The following is a 24150-nucleotide window of genomic DNA, read 5'->3' as shown; positions in this document are numbered from 1 at the left end:
ACACTGCATTTATATTCTGGATCAGCCGACCTTTCTGGGCTTGCTTAGATGTCTCAACCTGTTCATCTGTTAAATATATATTGAGCATGTGCAAGGATACAAAAGATTAAAAAAAAAGATCCAGTCCCTGCCCTTGAGGAACTTCTAGAGAATAAAAAGCTAATGCGTGCCATGTGGTAAGTGTCTTATTACAAATATTAGCAGAGTGAAATGGGAGCACAGTGGACAGATACCCAAATGAGAATGCATTCCAATTTCCAATTGTAGTAACAAGGAGGGCTCTGGATCTAAAAAAGGACACTTTAACCCCTACCTTCCTTTTTTTTGCCTTTTTGGAGTAAAGGAAGACACACGTTAGTGTTTCAATTAACAAAAGGGAGGGAATAAAATGTAACTCAAGAAAGACAACAACTGTGGGTTTTAAGTCCCTTTCCCCCACATTGGCCCCTCACCCTCCCTGTTCCCTGTTTTTTGAACTTGCTTAAGGAGCTTCACATTCTGGACGACAGGCCTTGCTATCAAGGGAGGTATTATCCTCTTGCTCCATGGCAGGGCTGGAAAAGGTGACTGATCAAGGTCCCTCCCACTGGAGTCTACAATCTAGACATTTCCAGATCCAAAAAGGCAGGCAGAAATCTTCCCAAGGAAGGGGCCAGGGAGCAAAAAACAGTGAAGGAGGCCGAAGCCAGTTCTCACCGAGAGGATCTTATCACCCTCCTGGAGCCGCCCATCCAGGGCCGCAGCCCCATTCTCCTTGATGCGGCTGACGTAGATGCCACTGTCGTTGGAGACATGCTGCTGATCTGTCCCACCGACGATGTTGAAGCCCAGCCCTGAGAAAACCATGGAGGAGTTGTGAAGCAGAGAGTGGTGAAGAGGAAAGGGATTAGAGAAGAGGAGGAGAAAGAAAGAGGAAAGGCCTAGTGGGGAGGGGAGGCTGGCGAGTCAACGGTGACGTAACTGGTCAATAGACACAGGCAAGGGCAGGGAACGGGATCATCAACAGAGGTCAACAGTACCCAGAGCTGCCCACCTAGACCAGGCTAGACTGAAAACACAAACACAGGGATCAACATCGTTTGGTGAGTATACGAAGAAAGATCTATACTAAACTCAGGGAAAGAATAATGTGGTTCTTGTAAGATGTGCTTCTGTTCACAACTGACTGTGAATCTGCTGGTGGCTTTCGGAGGACCCAATTCTTAACTCTCTCACTGTTAATGTAACAGGGTAAGCGGTGTTCCCGGGAAGAAGCCATGCATTTAACTAATTAGCAAATAAACTATTCTTTTTTTCCTAATACTTATTTAAGTAATCTCTACGCACAAAGTGGGCCTTAAACTCACAACCCAGAGATAAAGGGCTGCGCATGCTCTTTTGACTGAGCCAGCCAGGTGCCCCTGAACTATTTTTAATTTATTGGAGGAGAGATTCCTAACCAAACCGTCCCCTTCATACTTCTCTCCTACCGACCTTCAGGACAATTTGCATGTGGAGGTGTTTCGGAGGAAATGGTCTTGGGAGTTTCATTGTTTTTTCTACTTTGCATGAAGGGCGGTAGTGTAGGTGCTGGCAGGAAACCTGGGAACTAGAAAGGTAACTGAAGCTTAACGGTAGACTTTATCACCAAATTCACTCTTGTTTCCTTTTCTACTTCCAGTGCAAACAACCACATATTCTGGTAGTTTGCCAAGTTTTATCCACTGTAGAAAACGACTACCCACTAATTAGCAACTCTCCATCTCGCTCCGCACCCTGACCCCTTGCAACAATCCTATTCTTTGCTTCTGGGAGTCATTTAAATAGGTGTAAAATTTCAGTGATGCAAGATGAGTAAGTTCTAGAGACTGGAGGTACAACACGGTGCCTAGAGATAATAACGGTCTTAAAAATCGATCAAGAGAGGAGGTCTCATTTAAGAGTTCTTACCATATAAAATCTAATTTTAAAAAGAAAGAAAACTGACCACCAAAGTATCATTTCCATGGGCCAACCACTAAGTTGTGGGAAGTGTTTCACTTTACAAAAACCACTTTTATAAAGGAAAGAAAAGGAAAAGAACCTTCCTAGGGTTTTCTTTATGTCAGCTACTGTAGAATTTATCGCCACAGTGAAAAGAGAAAAGGATTTGGAAACAATGAAAAAATAAAATTCTGGTGGCATGATTAGAAGGAATGGCCGCAATCACTAGCTTACAACTGGTTTCAATAGGAAACAGATACGTAAGGAGACATACGTGGGCTTTCTTAAAACTTCTCCCCACTGACGGGATGAAAGCATCTACGTGAAGCTGACAGTGTTAACGTAAGTACCAGCAGGTGGATCTGTGAGTGAAGGAAACACAGCCGAAAGGAGGGAAGCAGCGGGAAACATTTCACTTAGATAGCATACCTTGTGCACAGCGTGTCTGCAGCTAGAGAATAAAAAGGATTTAAGATACAGGAGAGAGTGAGCTACTTCCAGAAGATGATTATTGCAACTTCCGTGAAGGGTAGGGTATGAAAATTTAAGTTATTAAATGGTTTTTCTTAGAACACTTAATTTATATCATAGTGGGTGGAAGGTACTGGAAGGGGATGGTGAGTAGTTATGAGACAGCTCTGAGAAAGGGCACGGTGGGCAGTTACGAGAGAGGAATGAAACGCAGGCGAAGCCGGATCACCGAAGGCTTTGCCATCACTTCCAAACTGTGACTGGTTTGAGCAAGGTGGCTGAGGACGCCCAGCCTCTCACGTTACCAGCACGAGCCACTGGGAGAAAATCTCTCAAATCTAACATCCCTGCTAAACACTACAGAGGACTCTGGGGATTTGGGAAAGAGGAAGCATGTGTTAAGCAACTAAATGTAATATAATTGTTAGAAAGAGGAGGGAACTTGCTACTGTTATTGAAAGCTACAGAAGAGCGCCTTAAAAAGAGGGTGGAAGGAATCTAACCGACATTTTCTATAAACGTACGAGTACAGTCTACTCTGACCCAGAAGTCACACTAAACGGGCATGTTTATAAGTGACTGCGATGTCAGTGTAAACGCACTACACCATTAACATGAGAACTCTGAGGCCGACATGAAGTCTTTCTTCAGTAAGAGCATTTATAGAACTGAACTTACCCATAATTCGAAGCACTGCTGAAATAAAAAGGGGGTCACCAAGCACTGGGCAATAGTACTACCAGTTCAAACCTGAGCCTTATCTAATCCTCAGTTCATTTGTTCGTTAAAGATTCCCCATCGTTTACTATGTGTCAGGCACTGTGCTACATTCTAAGGAAGACATAAAGCTAAACTGCATAGTCTCTGCTTTAACCACAAACAGAAACGCATCCTCTTCCCTGTCCCTTTTAGATTTTGCAGAAACAAATTAAAGGCAGAAGACCTGGTCATAAATTCAACTCCATAACAAGTCCAGATATGTGGACTTACTAAGTCGGTGTACTTATTATTACTCAGTTTCCTTCTCTGTAACATAAGGAGTACAAATTCTGCCCTATCTACCTCAAAAGGCAATTTCTAGGCTCTAATCACATCAAATCTGAAAAAATCCTTCATAACCTACAAAGTAGTCACCGTAAGAGCATTTGTCAATAAACACTGGTGCCTGCTGCAGCCCACATTGGATAGTTTGATGGAGAAAAGATGAAAAAATATACAGTACAAATATGGAAAGTCCTGAAATATAAGAAGATACATAAAAAGTCCATCTGTCTATTAATAGAACAAGACTGGTTTGGAACTCAAACTTCCTGAAATTAAGTATATCTGTAACTGGTGACCCAGACATCCCCGTCATGAAGAGTTTCTAGCAAGGGTGGTATTTAAAATATACAACAATCAGTCCAGCACATGCACGAATCAATTGGAACAGATGTCAGCTAGAAACAACCAGAAGGAGAAGGGCTGTCCCAGTATATGACTGCTGATTACCAACTGTGTCTCCGGAAAACTTACATAAAAAGGGTAGATCACCGATCCGGTCTGTCTGGGGGTCTTGATATATGCCCGTTGCCCCAGCATAATTAAAATAGTCCCTTTCAACTTAGAAAGCATCTCATTTTGGACCAACGTGATCATCCTATCTATAAAGAGGAATGTAAAAATGTTAACTGCAGCATGTAAGCATGTAGTAGGGTAAAACTGATAGTAATTTGGATGTCTATCTTTTACACTTGATCTTAGCCAAAAGGCTGAGAAGCAATGGATGTCTATCTTATAGGGAATAGATAACTAAAATAGTTAAAAGTCAAATGTACTAAATACTATCTAAGGTAAGAGGGTTTTAAAATGTAATGTTGGTTATTAATAGCTCAATATCGTCTTATAAATTAGAAACCCATGCACACAAAACAGTGTTACCTACTTACAAAAGTGCATGTATATTTAGGGGCATCTGGGTGGCTCAGTTGGTTAAGTGTCTGACTTCTGATTTCAGATCGGGTCATGATTCCACAGTTCATGAGATTGAGCCTTGTGTTGGGCTCTGCACTAACAATGCAAAGCCTGTTTGGGATTCTCTCTTTCCTTCCCTCTCTCTCTCAAAATATATAAATATATTTTTTAAAAAAACAAAAGTATATGTATCTTATAAAGACATATAAAGACATGTTAGAATGAGTACCTATGGGGGAAAGCGTACAGGATGAAGTTTAGGGATAAAAGGCAAAAATAAAACCAGAAAGGGACCTTGCATTTCCTGATGATGTTAATGTGTTATCGACCTAAAGGACACAATTAATTCAGCTCTCAGCATCCATAATCCAAAAAGGGTTGAGGGAGAGGAAAAAAGAAAAAGACTAGGACTGAAAGACTTTTTAAAAAGTGCATGAATGAACAAGTATTACATGGTGAACTCGGGTTATAATGTGCCAATAATTTTCTTAAATATGGTAAGATTAGAATGTGCTGCTTGGTCTCTAGTTTGGAAAAGAAGTCTAAATGCAAAAAAAGTAAAGATGGCATAAGAATTACACCACTGTAGGACGAGGAGAGAAAGTACATCTTGTATAGGACCTTGGTAAAGTCAAACAAGAAATGCCTTCTTGGGGACACCCCCACCTGTCTCCAGGTCTGGACCTTGGGCTCATTTATGCATAAGAGCAGTGATAGCAGAGTCAACAGCCAATATTTACGGAGCATTTACTATGGACCAGGCACCACGCTATGCACTTTACGTACATTATCGCACTGAATCTTCTCAACAAACAGGTGAAGTGATGATTACATTTTACATTATTACAAGTGATTATTGGATGTTTGATTCCAAAGTGTGAGTTTTGAACCATTCTGTTACACTGTATCACTGTAGAAAACAGAAACAACTGTTTTAGGAAAAAAGATCTGCTAAGCAAGGCTGGCTACCTTGGAAGGCAACTTGCCTTTGGGCTGACCAAATAAGCAATGTTGGAATAACAGTTATAGAACAGTTCCCAAGAATAATATATTCCAGAGGAAGAACCAGTCATTCTGGAGTTCTGTCACTTTAATCACTGTCCCTAATCCTTACTTTCAGGCAAAACAAAGAAATGCCCTTCATTTATTTTAGATTCTTGCCTATAAAATCTGTAAGTTATAAGGTTAAAAAAAAAACCAATGTTTAACCATATTATTCTGGAAATAATAATTCTGGACATAATGAAAATGAAACAAAATAGTTCACTAACACCAATGACGGCAGCCTCTTCTTGAATTATGAACGCCCGATTGACAAACACCCTATGTCCCTCATTATCAACATGCAGGGTTTCTTAATCTCAAGATAATCTCACTAATTTTCCCTAGATGTCAATCAAACTCACTGTGTGTTTAGTGGTAAAATATATGTAACATAAAATTTAACTTTTTAAACATTTTTTTAAAATGTTAATTTACTTTTGAGAGGGAGCGAGAGAGAGAGAGACAGAATCCCAAGCAGGCTCCCCACCATCATCAGCTCAGAGCCCGACCCAGGGTTCCAACTCATAAACCATGAAATTGTGACCAGTCCATAAATGTGGAATGTACTCCTACTTATTCATGTCTTTAATTTTTTTCAGCCAAAATTTGTAGTTTTCAAAATACAAGTTATTGCCTTCTTGGCTAAACTTATTTGCAAGTATTTTATTCTTTTTGATGCTACCGTAAATGGAATTATCCACTTACATTCCTTTGTAGATTGTTCATTCTTAATGTAGAAAAACTAAACTGATTTTGTGTGTTGAGTGTGTATCCTGCAACTCTGCTAAATTTGTTATAAACTCTAACAGGTATTGTCTATTTGTAGAATATTTAGAGTTTACTACATGTAAGATCATGTCATCTGTGATGAGAGACAATTTTACTTCTTCCTTTCCAATTTGTACACCTTTTCCTTTTCTTGCTGAGCCATTCTGGCTAGAACTTTCAATACCACATTGAACAGAAGTAATGGTCTTGTTCTTCATCTTAGCGTTCATGCTTACATAAGTATGTTGTTAGCTGTGGATTCCTCATACACTGCAGTCATGTTGAGGAAGTTTCCTTCAATTCCTAGTTTGTTTTTAACATGGAAAAGTGTTGAATATCCTTAAATGCTTTTTCTGTATCTGCTGAGATGATCATGTGGGTTTTTTTCCTTCATTCTATTAATGTTTTATTACCTTTTAAGGAGTTTTCTTTCATTGAATCATCTTTGCATTCATGGAATAAATCCCATTTTGTCATGACATATATTCGTCTTACTATGTTGCTGAATTAAAACAATGTAGCTCTATGATCACCCTAGCGATCTATGTGGAGGCAATTTCTGATCACAACCACAGGGAGCAGGACCCAAGCAAAACCAAGTTTATTTCTGGGCTCCCTATCAAAACCAATCAACTGAGTTAATGAAATGGGGATTAGAGTCTGGAGAGGATGAGGTTGCTGGAGATGCAGGGCAAAGTTCTGGAAAGGAGGAAGGTAGGCAGAAAAAAAGAGATCCAGGTATCTGCAATGAGTCTTCATGAAATACTACTCCATGCAGATGTCGAGTCAAACTCCACAAGGCTGGAAAAATAAAAACTAGGAAGTTGTATGCTGAATAACTCTCAGAGTTCAAAAAGGGCAGGGAGACTCTCGAGTTCTGTCCAGCCAGAACAGAAATCCTCAGTGATGCACCTGAAAATTCTGTGGACACTCACTTGGAACACACTTCATTTGTAGAGTTGAACTCTCCTTGAAGTAAATACTACTTTAGAACCATCCTAAAAAAAAGTTACAAAGAGGCCTTCAGGAGATCAAACTGATCTACAAGTTACTTAACTGCCTGCTAAAACAAAATTCAACATTGTAACATTAACAACATTAATGTAATAAAACAAAATGCAGACATGCAACAAAGTAATAGTCACAACATCCAGAATCTAAAAATTAACATGCTAAGAGGAAAACATGATCCATAATCAAGAGAAATATCAATCATTAGAAACAAAACCAGAAACAGGATGAACTAGACAGACAAGGAGGTTTAAAAGGCTATTATAACTATGTGGAAATAATTAAAGGAAGTTGAAAAAAATGGAAAACATTTTTCAAGTATTTAATTCATTTTGGGTTAATTTTTGTATATGGTATAAGGGAGTGGTTCAATTTCATTCTTGTGCATGTTTACATGTATTTTACATTCTGTCCAGTTTCCAAAAACAGTCTCTTCCTTTTTGAAGAGACTATCCTTTCCCTATTGTATGTTCTTAGCCTCTTTGTAACAAATCAATTGACCATACATGCATGGGTTTATTTCTGGGCTATTCCGTTCCATTGATATATATATATATATATATATATATATATATATGAAAATGAAAGATTAAAAAAATGAAACTCACAGGTTTGAAAACTACAATATCTGAAAGGAAAAATACACTAGATATGATTAATAGCAGATGTGATACCACAGGAGAAGAGATCAATGAACCTGAAGACATAGAAGGGAACGCACAGTAACATGTAAGGTAATAGCAATATATAACTAGAGGTCCAGGAGAGGAAAAGGGAAACAAAAAACATTTGAAGAAACTACTGGCTCAAATTTGTAAAAAATATACACAAACGGATCCTAAAAGCTCAACAAACTCCAATCATAATAAACACACACACACAGAGCAAAGTATATCATAACCACACTGCTCAACACCAGATATAAAGAGAATCTTGAAAGTAGTTACAGGGAAAAAGCACATGTATATATTAAGGAGCATAGATGATAATGACAACAGACTTCTCCTCAGAAACTATACAAGCCTTAAGTCAATGAAATATCATCTTTAAAATGCTAAAAAGAGGTCCCCCTGGGTGGCTCAGTCAGTTAAGTATCCAACTTTGGCTCAGGTCATGATTTCACAGTTCATTGCGTTCAAGCCCCGTGTTGGGCTCTGTGCTGACAGCTCAGAGCCTGGAGCCTGCTTCTGATTCTGTGTCTCCCTCTCTCTCTGACCCTCCCTTGTTCACGCTCTGTCTCTCTCTCTCTCAAAATAAATAAACATTAATAAACTTTTATTTAAGCAAATAAAATGCTAAAAGAAAAATACAAATCAATTTAGAATTTTATATCCAGTGAATATAGCCATCAGAAAGAAAGGCAAAACATTTTTTTTTCAGAAAAACAAAAGCAGGGAGGATTTGCACAAGCAGATCTGCACTATGATAAATGTTAATGGAAATCCTTGAGACAAAAGAAGAATAATACTGAATGAAAACTGGATCTATATGAAGGAATGAATAGCACCAGAAATCATAAATACACGGGTAAACATAAAAGGAAAGGGATGAACACAGATATACTAAGCAGCTGACCTGGCTCTATTAATATCATTAAAGTAGACTTCAGAATACAGAATATTACAGAGAATAAAAAAAGACATTTCCTAATGAAAAAAGTCCATTCATCGAGGTGACATTACAACACAAAATATGACTTGGGGTGCCTCAGTGGCTCAGTCAGCAGAGTATCCAACTCTTGATTTTGGCTCAGGTCATGATCTCAAGGTCGTGGGATGGAGTCCTGTGTAAGTCTCCCCCCTGAGCATGGAGCCTCCTTAAGATTCTTTCTTTCTCTCTCTCTCTCTCTCTCTCTCTCTCTCATTCACTCACTCTGTCTCTCTCCCTCTGCCCCCTCCCACTCAAACTCTCCCTTTTCTCTCTTCCTCTCTAAAATAAAAAAAAAGGTTAAAACACTAAATATGAACACACCAGATAAAAGAACTTAAATATTAATGGAATAAGAACTGAAATGAGAAAAAGGCAAATAAAAAAATGACAGTTGCAGATTTCAACACTTCTCTTTCAGTAACTGTGGAAAAAATTAGTAAAAATATAGAACACTTGAGCAGTGGTAAGAACCAACTTGACTTTTTTTATCTTTACAGAACAACTCAGTCAACAACTTCAAGAGTAAACAGTCCTTTCTAATGCACAGGTACTGGTCACAAAGATTGACCAAATCTTGAAAAATTTCAAAAGACAGATTTAAATTAGAAATCAGCAAAAACTGGGGAGACTGGGTGGCTCAGTTGGTTAAGTGTCCAACTTTGGCTCAGGTCATGATCTCACAGTTCATGGCTTAGAGCCCCGCATCAGGCAGGCTCTGCTGCTTTCCAAATGTTTCAATCTCCTCATTTCTTGCCTAATACGACAATCTGTACACTCCCCCACTACTGTCTTTTCAACTCGCCCACTCTACAGCTTCTTGCCCAATATAGTAATCCACATACTGTAGTAGGCATCAATACACCACAGTTTTGTACAAGGGGAGAATGATGTTACCTACTTTGTTTATAAAACATTTCCTAAAGACACGTAATATGTTCTTGAGTCTTGCTGTGTGACTTTACAAGGAACAGAACATACCTCATGAAGGTCCATAGCTATTTTGGTTATTCTACCTCAAGGGAACTTGGTATATGTGTATCATAATTAATAATTATTCTTCTTTTGGATGGCAAAATTCTTAAAAATTGGGATCTTTTATTCTTTATTCTAGTATCTAGAATTCCTAATCATGGTGTAGGTACATAGCAAACACTAAATGAATGCCTTTAAAAACAGCTACCTTTATTTCCCAGTCTCCTGAAACTAACAACTTGTTCCTATTCTATCATCTTAGGTCTTTTTCCTCAGTAAGTAATTTTGTACTTATTCAAATACAGTCATTGGCTACTTTTCTGCCTAGTCAAATGGATTTCTAAAATGCTTTTTTTTTTTAAGTTTATTTCTTTTGAGAGAGAGAGAGAAAGTGTGTGTGTGTGTGTGTGTGTGTGTGTGTGTGTGTGTGTGTGTGTGTGTACGTGCGTGCACGTGCGACCAGGAGGGGCAGAAAGTGGGAGAGAGAAAGAATCCCAGCAGGCTCCACACTGGCAGCATAGAGCCTGGCATGGGGCTTGAAATCACCAACTGTGAGATCATGACCTCAGCTGAAACCAAGAACTGGACACTTAGCCAATCGATCCCCTAAAAAGTGTTTCTATGGTTTGGCATCTATCAGCCTGCCTTCCTACTTCTCCAAGGTAATTACTAGATGTTTTTCTTTAGTTATTCTTAAGGATTGTCTTGAAAAAACAGTAATAAGAATGATCCTTGAAACAATCTTAGAGACTTGTATAATACACTCTTCTCACTCTATAAGGTTTTCTAGTATTCTATCTCCTTGTTTCTTGCATCTTAGTTTCATATCCATTATAAGACATTACATCCAAATTCTTCCTTCCTTCCTTCCTTCCTCCCTCCCTCCCTTTCTTTCTTCCTTCTTTCCTTCCTTCATCCCTTCCTTCCTTCCTTCCTTTCTTTCTTGAAGTTAGTGGAGAACCCTGTTTGACTTTTTGCAAGCTAAATAGACCATGTTACTGGTTCTCTTTACTTAACAACATTCTATTATATTTTTCTAACATTTATCAGTTTTCCTAGTCATTTCCTGATACTTACTGACCACCCTATGTCATGCCTGTTAAGTCCTTTGACTCAGAAGAGCTCAGAGTGAAGTAGAGGGAGGAAGGGACACAAATAAGGGGGCAAATATAGAAATAAACACTAAGATAGGGATATGCAGAGTCTAGTTAGAGCATAAAGAGAACAAAGAACTTTGAGGTTCAGAGCCTGGATTTTTTAAAAATTATTTTTATTTTAGACAGAGAGAGAGAGAGAATGCATGTGAGTGGGAGAGGGGGCAAAGGGAGAAACAGAATCTTAAGCAGCCTCTATGCTCAGCACAGAGCCTGATGTGGGGTTTGATCCCACAATCCTGGGATCGTGACCTGAACCAAAGTCAAGTGCTGGATGCCCAAGTGATTGAGCTACCAGGGCACCCCAGAGCCTGGATTTTTAAGTCACACAGACCTGAATCCAATTCTTAACTCTACCCCTTAAAGAACTGTGTGACATAAGGGTCAAGGTTTTCTCATTTATAAAATGGGATAATAACCATTTCATCTATTCCTTGTTGGGAGCACATGAGACAAAGTGTTTAGTTTGGCAGTATATCATATACTCAATATATATATCAAGCACTCAATAAATGGCATATGACTTTCAAAACAAGGGGGCAGCTAGCCTATATAAAACTTCCTGGAGGAGGGGATTCTTGAATTCAGTCTTAACCAATGAACAGGAAGAAGGAGTCAAGATGGAACCTTAGAGAACGGTTAAGTTTCCACACTAGCATTAAGAACTTGTCATAATCCAGTCTCTCACTACCTCAGCAACCGCATCTCCTTAACTCTCCTAAATGAACCCTCCTTTCAATCCAGGCCAGTACACTCAATGACCTCAAAATATGCTTAACTACTTTCCTTTTTTTCTATTACTGCTTAGGCTGTACCTTCCCTATGCCTGGCACTAGCCTACAGACTGTCTATAAGACCAACGTAAGTTCTACTGTCTTGTAATTGATCAGTCTGGACCTTATCACAGCTCCACTCTTTGAACTTTCCCAGGACAAGGTCCCCACCACATTTCCTTTGTCCTCTGATGACATACATGTGCATCATAGTCCTTAACCATCCTTCACACTGATTTAACTTTCCACATGTGAATGTCATGTCTCCACCAGGATGCATATTCCATGAGGGTAAGACTTCACGTAAGCCAGAGAAAACAGAGCAGAGATATAGCACTGTAGTCTCCAATCTAATTGGTACATGAATGAACAGATCAGCAACAGTCTCAGGGTCAAACACAAAGCACATGACCAGTCTGTAGAGACTTAAGTGCTTGGGTTTAATGGGGTTTCTTGTTTTTAGGTTCTTACCCTGATATGCCCTCAGCCCTGTCAACAGCAAACTATAAAAACTTTCCACTGTGGATCGTGCTGGTCACGTAAGATGCCTCAAATCCTTAAGATATAATATAACCAAATAAAGGTCAAGAGAAAGATGGGCAGTCAACTCCTTAGACATATTGGAAGGTGGCAGATGGAATAGCAGAATGAAAAGATCTAGGTTAAACTTACTGGCTTTAGAACTTGGACAAATCCTTAACCTCTCCAAGAGATAATTTCCTCATCTAATAATGTAGATTAATCACCTACCACACAGGGTTGCTGTGAAGATTAAATGAGTTAACATATGAAGTAACTAACAGTGCCAGAAATATAATCCCTTGGTAACTATTCATTATTAAAGCATTATACCAACCCTTCATCCTCTGCCAAAAAAAAAAAAAAAAAGGGAGAGAGAGAGAAAGTAGAAAAATAGAGATTCTCTTCCTTGAGGCCTCAGTGCTGACCAAGGAATCCTAATCCTAACACTCGGTAGGCGATAGCGTTGTCTTTATGGCCAATCTCTACCCGCCACAGCAGGGAAAAGCTAGATTAGATCCCTATAATACTTCTTAGAGTAACCGCATCTTTTCAAAATGAAAAACTCTTACTCTGACAAAGGAAAATGTGGGAGGCTTAGAGACTGTAACTGAGCTGAACTCCCACTGCAAGAAAAAAGATCAACAGGGTTCCATAAAGGATAAAAGGTGAACTCTTCAACCTTGGAAGGCATTTAAAATTGGGGCCACTGCCTTTGACAATTCTTCAGATCACCCACTGTTAGTCCAAAATGGCAGGTTTTGTGTTATAAAATAGCATGTGGAGTGCGCCAAAAAGCAGCATAAACTCTTAGGAGTGGAAGAGACCTCCAAAGTCATCCAGCCAGGCCTTTTCTCCAGTGAGGAGGAAGGAACAGGAGAGACGCTAAGCGACATGCCAAGCTTCTTCTTGCCTCCCCAGATACACACTCCTCGGTCACAATTTCCCCAAGACTTCATTCTTTCCCTTGCAGTCAACAAGATCATGCAGAATAGGTTCATCCGCCTTCCGAAATGGGCCCAAACACTGAAAATATCCAAGACTCTCGCCCTTGACAGAACACTGGCCCCAAAATGCAGAATATACATTTTTTGCTGATACCCGATTAAACTATCTGGTCTCTGCATTGGAGGTTGTACATAAAGAGTGACAGTTGCCTATACACAGAAATGCAGATTTCGAACTAGAGGCTTTCCCTATTTCTTCTACAGAAGGAAAGGGCTTTATGTGACTACTAAAGTTACTGGAAGTTTCTAGTGGTGGTAAGGACTTGTTCCCCACGTATCTTCATGACGACACAGTGAAGAAAAGCTGAATTAGACTGTGAGACTCCTTAGACGTACAACACCCCAGGTAACTAGCTCTGGGAGGTGATAAACTTGAAACATTCTCTTGTTAACCGAAGCCATCAAACTTCAAATGACTGTTTTTAGCCCAGTTCCATCTTAAATTTGTGACTCTATTCTCCTAACCACTTACATTTATCAACTTACATAAGTAAGACACGAAAATGCTTAGGAAAAATAAAGAAGATACTCGGTGAATAAATATTCATTGTGAATAAGGCACATCTACTATAGAAACGAACCCACTTCTGACGGAAATATATTAGCTAGATATAATTACTCTTCTAAATTAGACCTTGGAAGTTTGTCCTAACTCCAGTGATTCAGAAAAAAGGCAACACTAGGAATCATAGGTCTGCAAGATTAACAGGATCAGAAATTTTAGTGAATGGGAAAGGTGAACATTAGTCAACCCTGCTGTGCAAACAGCAGATTATTACACTGAACTTTAAAAACATGTAATGAGTTCTGCTCTGCTATAGTCAGGAGACCCTGAAAAGCCTGTGGGTGCCATAGCAAAAGGACTATGTCAAAGCACCATAAGGTCTTAAGCAAGAGACAAGAATTAAATCCAAAATCACATCGAGACAGCTAATATAACAACTAGGGATATTTAGGCTTTTGAGAAATGAGACAAAACAGGAGCAGAACAACTAGGTATCTCTAAATGGGTTTTTTTTGTTTGATTTTTATTTTTGAGAGAGAGAGAGAGACAGCGCGAGCAGGGGAGGGTCAGAGAGAGAGGGAGATACAGAATCCGAAGCAGGCTCCAGGCTCTGAGCTAGCCGTCTCATGTCCGTGAGATCATGACCTGAGCCGAAGCTGGATGCTTAACCGACTGAGCCACCCAGGCGCCCCAGTATCTCTAAATACTTGCAGGACAAGCAGGAAAAGAACTAGCATTGTTTTAAGGGGCCCCAAGAACAAGTACCAATGAATGAAAAGTTACAGGGAAGCAGATTTTGGCTTAAAAACCCTTTTCCATGTAGCCCCAAAAGTCACTAAATATTAAGGGTGAGAGAAGGAGAGATTTACATGAAGTAGGAAAAGTGAATCTAAAGGACTGGGGCACACTGTATACACATTCAACAAAACTTCAGGAGCTCATATGAAGCATGACCCTAATATGCAGATTAGAATGAATTACGGTTCCATAAGTCAATTTCTAATCTTCTATAACAAGAAAAAAATAAAGTATGGATGATTCAGAAAACCACATTTTATGAAGAACCATCTGTAAGTGGTAGTCAAGATATGGCAAAATTCCACATGAGAAATGATGATAGGCTGTTCTAGATGGTGGTGAATGGAAAAGAGTGAAGACTTAACAGAAACAGTTCAGAGAGAGCTCACAGTACTTGATGATTTACTGGAGGCTCTTAAATTAACAGTCTCTAGCAGGTTTTACTGTGCTAATCTAGCTATTCATTTATTAACAGTGACAACGACAGTAGCAAACACTTCTTATAAGGTGACAGGCAATGTTCTGAAAGTTTTACATAGAGTCACTCATTTCATTCTCGTAACCCTAGGAAGTATATTCTGTTATGGGGCTCCTGGTGGTTCAGTCAGTTAAGCCTGGACTTTGGCTCAGGTCATGATCTTGCAGTTTGTGAGTTCAAGCCCCGCGTCAGGCTCTGTGCTGACAGCTCAGAGTCTGGAGCCTGCTTCTGATTCTGTGACTCCCTCTTTCTCTGCCCTTCCCCAACTCAGGCTCTGTCTCTCTCTGTCTCTCAAAAGATTTAAAAAAAAAAGTTAAAAAAAAGAAAAAGAAAGAAATGAAGTATACTCTATTATCCTGCACATTTTATGCATGAGAAACTAAGGCTCAGCTTACAGCAGTAAAGTTAGCCAACCAATATTAAGAGGTTAAATACCAGATGGATCTAAATAATCCCAAAGCTAAAGCCCTTAATCGACCCACTAGACAGCTGTTAAGAGGAGGCAACAAAACCCAAGGTATGTAGTTGTGTTAAGAGCTCAGTGAAGAGCGTTGGGGGAAAAGAGGGAGCTTGAGGGGTAAATAACGACTAAGTGAGGATTTGGCAGTATCAGAATCACCTAACGTGCTTGTTTAAAAAAAAAAAAAGAAGAAAAAGAAAGAAAGAAAGTAAAAACCTTCATTGAATCCAAATTCCTAGAGCTGGGACCTAGGAATTAACTTTTTTTTTTTTTTTTAAAGGAAAACCAAGGGGCGCCTGGGTGGCTCAGTCGGTTGAGCGTCGACTTTGGCTCAGGCCATGTTGTGGGTTCGAGCCCCACGTCAGGCTCTGTGCTGAAAGCTCAGAGCCTGGAGCTTGCTTCGGATTCTGTCTCCCTCTCGCTCTCTCTCTGACCCTCCTCTGCTCGCGCTCTCTCTCTCAAAAATAAAAAAACACTGGAAAAAAAGTTTTTTAAGCAAAAGCGAAAAACCTCGGGTAATTCTGAGGGGCAAGCAAGTTTGAAAAGTATGGTAGCCGATCTTAGAAGTTTCTTTCCGCTTTAGCATTCCAGTTGACATGCTAAATGAACTTCCCAAAAATGGAACGAAGGAGGGAGGGATTCTAGCACCAAGAAAAGGGCTATGCATGTACAGTCAACGCCGCTTATGCTCCCCTTTTTATTAAAGAGTCTGTCACAGGCACGGAATAAGTAGGTACTGGAAGGGGGGGTGTTAAAAAGCAGGCATTGGGGACAGGATTTTCTGATACTATTAGCACCCGAAAGAAAACCTTCCTGACTATAACTACGTGTGATAATCCGACTGAAAAGGACGTGGGTTCCTCAGATCCGGGTCTGGCTAACGGTGGATGCCAACTTCGACGTGCTCTAAGTGTTGCGGGAAACAGGCCTGCCAGCTCCAAGGCCAAGGGAATAGGCTCAGCAGGGGTCTGCTCTGCAATCACAACCTCAAACACCCTGCTCGCGGGGACAACCTGTGCCGCACATACCCGAGGGTCCTCTGGTCAGATTGATTTCCTCCTCAGTGACCAGATAATCCACTCTTCCGTTCATGTCTTAGGGCTCGTTGGGCCTCCCACCCGGTCGGCTGGGGCTCGCGCAGGTGAAGGTGAACCAATCTCCGCGCGGCGCCCAGCTCCACACTTTCGGTTTCAGCTGCCCGCAGACCGGAAGAGGAAGCCGGGAGCGCCGGGAGCGCAGGGAATGCTGGAAGTCGTAGTTCCGGCGGCCAGGACGAACCTCTGGAACCTCTGGAAGTGAAGTGAAATGGGGCACAATTTCCCTTGATAATTACATTTCAAAGAAACGTGTACCTGACAGGAGGCTTTTTGGCTTTTACAAAACTTTATATACATATGAAAGAGAGAAGGAAGGGTTTATAACTACAGGATTGCTCAAAGAGAATCTAGGGGCACCTGAGTGACTCAGTCTGTTAGGCATCGGATTCTTGGTTTGGGCTCAGGTCGTGATCTCACGGTTTGTGAGTTCGATCCCCGCATCCGGCTCTGTGCTGACAGTGTGGAGCCTGCTTGAGATTCTCTCTCCCTTTCTCTCTGCTTCCCTGCCCTCGTTCTCTCTCTCTCTCTCTCTCTCTCTCTCTCTCTCTCTCTCTCTCTCTCTCTCAAAAATAAACAAATTCAAAAAACATTTTTTTAAAGAATCTAAAAAAAGGAGAGGGGTAAAGTTTCTTCCTCTTGGTAACAGGGAAAATTCAAGTTTTTTATTGGGTTGTTTGTTTAATTCTCACAGTAAGACTAGTGGATGGACTTGCTGTGACTTCAGCCCAGGTTTCCTGACTTTTGAAGTATACTTCCAAAACAGGGCTCTAAGGAACCCTCACAAATCAACAACTCAAAAGCCTTCAAGGGCAGGAAGGTGACCTTAAAGTGGAAAACAACCAGGAACTAGACCACAGAAATTTGTGGGGACCTTGGAGGGTTGAAAAGTGCAATTCCAATTAAGTTGTTCGAATTCACATTAAATAATCACACCAGAATCTATTGTGTTTATGAAACAAAACAAGAAAGAAGCAGATTCAGCAGACAGGTCTCTTACTTGCTAATCCTTTGAGAAGTTAATATGGAATAAAAGAAAGAACACAGGAGATGATGTTGGAAGACCTGGCCTCAAGTGTCAGTATCATCTTCTTAGAGTTGTCTGGGTTTAGGCAGGCAACCTGACACTTCCTAACTGTGATTCTCCATCCCAAAAAAGGCATGACAATAGATCTTTAAAATGTCATGGAAAGGATTAAATGAGATGAAATTTTAAATATCACATTTCACCTTCAAACTTAGATTCATGCAACCCTCACTTCCAAGCCTCCTCAACATGTTGATTGAATGAGTGAATAAAATGATTGTAATAAAAGGCAGAATATGATAAGTGAAAAAATGTATAAATAAGTGAGATTGGAATATCAAGAGAGGAGACAAAATAGAAATGGGAAAACAAAATCACCAGTGGAGAAATATGCAACAAATGAACAAACAAATGAGAAATAGACTCAAAAATAAAGAAAAAAAAAACAGTTACCCAAGTGGGGAGGGATGGGGGTGAGCAAAATAGGTGAAGGGGATAAAGAGGTGCAAAATTCCATTTATGAAATAAGCCTTGGGGAGGTAATGCACAGTGTAGGGAAGACAGCCAATATTCTGTAACTTTGTATACTGACAGATGGTAACTGAATTTATCATGGAAGTCATAGTAAATAAATATAAATAAACAGTGAGGTGTACTCCCCGTGATGCACGCCTGAAACTAAAAGGGTATTGTATGTCAACTATACTTTACTTAAAAACTAATTAATTAATTAATTAGGAAGGAAAAAACCCAAAGCTTCTTGTAGACTACGGAAGGGGAAACTGCTACCCTGTACCTGGGAAGATTGCCCTTTTCACCAGAGCATGCAACTTCAAAAGAAGCATACAGGGCATTAAAAGAAAACAGGTCACCAGATAAATTTAGGAAATGCTGGTAATAAGTGGAGTGACAGATTAGGCATGTAAAGTCCCCTAATACCTTAAGATAAGTATAGTTAAAAAAATTTTTTAAGTTTATTTTGAGAGAGAGGTTCTGCACTGTCACTGCCGAGCCCGATGAGGAGCTTGAATCCATGAAACTGTGAGATCATGACCAAGAATCACATGTTTAACTGACTGATCCATGCAGGTGGCCCATGTGTCTCTCACTTTAAATCAAAAGCTAGAAAATTAAGCTTAGTAAGGAAGGCATGTGGAAAGCCAAGACAGGCCAACAGCTAGATCTATTGTGCCATTTATCCAAGTTGTGAATGCAAAGAGACCGTTATTGAAGGAAATGAAAAGCGATAAGAAAGTGAAACAGCGTTACTGCTGATCTGGAGACAGTTCGAGTGGTCTGCATAGAAGATCAAACCAGCCACAGCATTATCTTAAGCCAAAGGCTAATCCAGCGCAAGATCCTAACTCTTCAATTCTATGAAGGCTGAGAGTGCTGAAGAAGTTTCAGAAGAGAAATTTGAGGCCAGCAGAAGTTGGTTCATGAGGTTTAAGGGAAGAAGCCATCTCCATAATAAAAGTGCAAGGTGGAGCAGAAATGCTGATGTAGAAGTTGCAAGTTCTCCGGAAGAGCTAAGATCATTAATGAAGGTGGCTGCACTAAACAACAGATTTTCAATGTGGATGAAATAGCTTTCTATTGGAAGCAGATGCCCTCTAGGACTTCCACAGCTAGAGAGAAGTCAGTGCCTGGCTACAAGGTGTGAAAGGCCAGGCTGACTTCCTTTTTAGAGGCTATTGCAGCAGGTGACTCTCAGATGAAGCCAGGGCTCATGGACCATCCCAAAACTCCTTGGGCCCTTAAGAATTAGGCTAAATCTACTTTGCCTGTGCTTTATAAGTAAAATAACAAAGCCTGGATAATGGCACATCTGTTTACAAATGGTTTACTGAATATTTTAAGCCTACTGTTGAGATCAACTGCTCAAAAGATTCCTATCAAAATAGCACAGCTCATTGATAACATACGCAAGTGTTCTGATGAAGATGTACAGTGAGATTAATGTTGGTTTCATGAATGCTAATACAAGATACAGCCCTTGGATCAAGAAGTAATTTCAACTTTCAAGTCTTATTATTTAAGAAATATATTTCATAAGGCTGTAGTTGCCACAGATAGTAACTCCTTCAATGGATCTGAGAAAAATAAATTTAAAAACTTTCAGAAAGGATTGACCATTCTATATGGCAGTGAGAACATTTGCAATTCATGGGAAGAGGTCAAAATATCAATATTAGCCAGACGTTGGAAGTTGATTCCAACCCTCATAGATGACTTTGAGCGGTTCGAGACTTCAGTGGAAGAAGTCACTGCAGATGTGGGAGAAATAGCAAGAGAACTAGACTTAGACATGGAGCCTGAAGATAGGACTGAATCCTGTGATCTCAGGAGAAAACTTTGGTGAGGAGTTGCTTCTTCTGGATGAGCAAAGAAAGTGGTTTCTTGAGATGGCGTCTACTCCTGGTGAAGATGCTGTGAAGATTGTTGAAATGACAGCAAAGCATTTAGAATATTCCACAAACTTAGTTGATCAACAGGATTTGAGAGGATGACTCCAATTTTGAAAGAAGTTCTGTGCTATCTATAGTGATTCTACTGTGCTACCAAATGGCATCACATGCTACAGGAAATTATTTGTTAAAGGAAGAGCTCACTGACGCAGCAAACTTTATTGTTGTTTTCCCTGTTTGAGGAAAGCATCCTAGGACCTCGTTTGGAAAATAAGAACGATTGAAAAATGCACTAACCAATCATTCTGCCTCTACAGACTGTTTCCAGCCTGCTGTTCTACTCAAGTGTAGATCCTGACCTTGAGCTGCAGCCTCCAACTAGCTTTCCAACTTCCAGCCCAGCCGTCCTTGCTTTCTGCAGACTGGTGCGATCTAGTTCCTTCATCTATCATGTTGCTGCTATTTCTCCTAACTAATGGGGATTTTGTACAATTCACTGGTTTTTGTATACTGACTCCTTAGTTTGTCTAAAGTCTGAAATCAAGGAGAGATTCTTATCATCAACCAAGAACCTCTCCCGTTAGTCCTGAACAGGTTTTTCTTCCAATTGCAACCCAAAATTTTACATGTCGTCCTGTCCCTATAGTGTATTTATATTTGTGCCACTAAATGTTTAAATGTTGTATAGACAGAATTTACCATCCCATAGATTCTCTAATTATTTACTACATTCTGTATCCTAAGAGCTACCTCTTTTCTTTTTACATTTCAAAAATCTTGACATAAAGCCAGCATATATTTAGGCTCAGTATTAATAGTGAAATTTAAATGTGCATAATAAAACATGAAAACTATAAGATAAATTGATTGTTGTCTTTTTTTAATGTTTTGTTATTTATTTTTGATACAGAGAGAGACAGAGCATGAGAGGGGGACAGGCACAGAGAGAGGAAGACACAGAATAGGAAGGAGGCTCCAGGTTCTGGGCTGTCAGCACAGAGCCTGATGTGGGGCTTGAACCCACGAACGAGAGATCATGACCTGAGCCGAAGCCACAGGCTTAACCGACAGAGCCACCAGGCGCCCCAATCATTGTCTTATTTTAAGAAATTGCCACCGCCACCCCAACCTCTAGCCACCACCCTTATCAGTCAGTAGCCGTCAACGTCAAGGCAAGACCGTCTGCCAGCAAAAAAGATGACAGCTCGCTGAAACCTCAGATGATCATTAGTATTTTTTAGTAATAATGTGCGTTTTTTGGTAATAAAGTCTTTTTAAGGTAAGGTATGTACATTGTTTTCTTTTAGGCGTGATGCTATTGCACACTTAGTCTGCATTATAATGGAAATATAACTCATGTGTGGAAACAAAAACAATTTTTTTGCAATAATTCATGTTTTTTTCAATATTCACTTTATTGCAGTGGTCTGAAACCAAACCTGCAGTATCTCTAAAGGTGTGCTACCCAAGGCTCACAGGTAGCTAATGGGACAGCGTGGCTGGTAACGAAATCACCAAAACAAGGTGGAGGTTGGAGCCAGAGCTGTGTTTTGCTGCTAGAGAAATGCTGGCAGAGATTACAAACAGGAGAGAAAGCCCTTTTCCCAGATCGCAAACTCTTGTCCATGTTTCCAAGTTGTCAAACCCTAGCCAGAGGGTAGCTGTCAAGGGAAAATGGGAAATGTAGTTTGTAGAGTCCCAGCGTCAGAATTAAAGAGTACTAGAGACGGGTAGACCTGCTGCTGTGATACAAGTAAATAAGTAGCAAAACACACACGCACACTTACATACTCAAACACATTTTTTTTAAATGTGTCACATTATAAATAGGTGACCCAAATAATATTAGCACACCTCTTTCTCTCTGGATTCTTTCTAGTGATAAAAACAAAATGATCACTAGGTATATCACAAATTGGTACCAATTTTGTTAATTTGGGAGGCACTCCCAACACCCCAATATTAGTGCTTCTCATGAAACTGTGTCAGAAAATACAGCTTATATATGAGGCTAGCGTGTGATATACATGTTAGTAGCCTGCAGGTTTTCATGGAGAGGTATGGCTGATGCTGTTACAGCCTGAATAGGGACTAGAACCTGCCTCTGGGAGGATGGGCAGAGAGGGTTAGAGAAGAGCTGGGGAGCCTTGGCATACAAAGCCTATAAAGTTGATTCTAAGAGGGTCAAACCCCGACCCATCAGATAAACTGTTCTGTTCATGAAGCAGGTGGTTGTGGGGTTGATTTGTTTAACAGTACATTTAGGCTGTCTGCTTCACATACTATCCATAGTAGAGTACAGTTCATATTATAGATGTTTCATAAGATTTTCATTTCTATTTATAGGTATTTTGGTTATTTTAAATTTTATTCCTACTACAAGCAATTCTAAGGGGAAATTTAGAATCAGTGTGAGTGTCTTAGGCAAATAAAATTTCTAGAAAGGGATCTTCTGGGTCAGAGGGTAGATACATATTAATTTGTGGAAAATATTACCAAATTTTACTTCAAAGATTTTGCACAGTTATCCCGCTATGAACATTATATGAGGATGCTGTTTCCCATACTGGAATTATCATCACATCTCACATTCTTGCCAAAATGCTAAGTGGAAAATAATATTTTAATTTGAATGTTTCACTTAGGAATGCTGTTGAGATTATTTTTAATGCATTTATGGCTATTTATTCTTTTATCCTTTTTTGTTTCTCTGGAAAGTCTTGCCCCTTGTCCATTTTTCTGTTGGAATGTTTTTCCTTTTTTCATATAAGAAATACTCGATCTTACAGAGAAGTTACAAGAAGACTATATAGAACTTCCATTTACCTTTTACCCATTTCTCCAGTTTCTTATAATTTACCTCCCTTCACTTTATCCTCTCTGTCTTGCTCACTCTCACGCATGTGCTTTCTTGGTATGTGAATACACACACACATACATATGTACACATATGTGCACATATTCATGTACATACAGGTATATCCTATACATAGAATAATAGAAAGTAGGAGAAAAGAAAGGAAATCAAGGGAAAATACAGATAGATAGGCACATATATTCCTGAAAAGGCATTCTAGTATATAAGTACAATGTAGTTGTCAAAATCAGGATTTTTAATATTGATACAATACTATTACCTATTCCGCAGATATTTATCAACTGTTCCGCAAATGCCCTTTACATCTTTTTTCCCCATGTCCAAAGTCCAAGGATCCCACACTCCATTCAGTTGCCATGCCTCTTTAATCTCCTTTAACCTGGAATAATTAATTACTTAGTCTTTCATTGTCTCTCTTACAAGAATACAGAACAATCATTTTGTAGAAAACTCATTAATCTGCCTTATTATTAGAAGCAGTACCACGAAAGTCATGTTATGTCCATCTCAGTCCACGTTATCAGTAGGCACAAGACATTGGTCCTATTGTTGGTTATGTTGACTTTGAATGCTTAGTTACAGTGTTGTCCACTAGATGCCTCCACTGAAAAGCGACTACATTTCTTTTTATAATGAATAGAAAGTTTATGGAGAATTACTTTAAGACTGTGTAATTATTCTTTTTGTCATCACATTTTCACCCAGTTATTTTAGCATCTATTGGTTACCCTCCATTTAAACAGTTGTTAGCTGGGAATATTGTCAAATGATGATCTTTTTATCCCTATTTCTATCTACATGTATTATCATCAGTATGGACTCATGAATTTCTGTATAATTAAATGGCTTACAATCCATTACTCTTATTTATTTTAAAACTAAATGCTCTTAGATTTGACCCATGGGAGCACCTTTAAGCTGACATCATGTCCTTTCAACATATCTCTAGCATTCTTTGAACATTTCATTACTTTTTGGCACAAAATGATTTAGGCTCATCTTGCATTTCACCTGCTCAGTCCTGGAAATATCATTTTCTCCAAGGATCTCTGTTTTCTTTGAGCAGACAATGGTATTTATAAAACAAGGTCAGGGTACTAAGTCTGCTCATTACCACTGTGGTAGAATTGCTTCTAGTCCCTCTCAGAAGACTGAATTAGATAATACATTTGTCTCTACTGACATTACTATATCCTTATCTATTGGGAGACAATTCTC

General features: G+C 39.5%; 1 protein-coding gene across 3 annotated transcripts in view; it reads right to left on the bottom strand.

The window, feature by feature from the left end:
- Positions 1-23282, bottom strand: part of SYNJ2BP (synaptojanin 2 binding protein) — a 39783-nt gene extending 16501 nt beyond the window's left edge. The window contains exons 1-3 of one of the 3 annotated variants that reach the window (XM_029950910.1): positions 23192-23282; positions 16554-16814; positions 697-833 (exon numbers count right to left, since the gene is read on the bottom strand). In XM_029950910.1, the coding sequence (XP_029806770.1) occupies positions 697-833; positions 16554-16617 (201 nt within the window). In that variant the 5' untranslated portion in view covers positions 16618-16814; positions 23192-23282. Of the gene's footprint in view, positions 1-696; positions 834-16553; positions 16815-23191 lie in introns of those variants that run through there. The other 2 variants (XM_029950909.1, XM_029950908.1) reach the window with 2 other exon arrangements.
- Positions 23283-24150: the final 868 nt, after the last annotated feature.

This window comes from Suricata suricatta, chromosome 9 (genome assembly GCF_006229205.1).
Source record: "Suricata suricatta isolate VVHF042 chromosome 9, meerkat_22Aug2017_6uvM2_HiC, whole genome shotgun sequence".
Lineage (NCBI taxonomy): Eukaryota > Metazoa > Chordata > Mammalia > Carnivora > Herpestidae > Suricata > Suricata suricatta.
The sequence above is the reverse complement of the archived record's forward strand: the minus strand, read 5'-3'. Positions and strand labels throughout refer to the sequence as shown.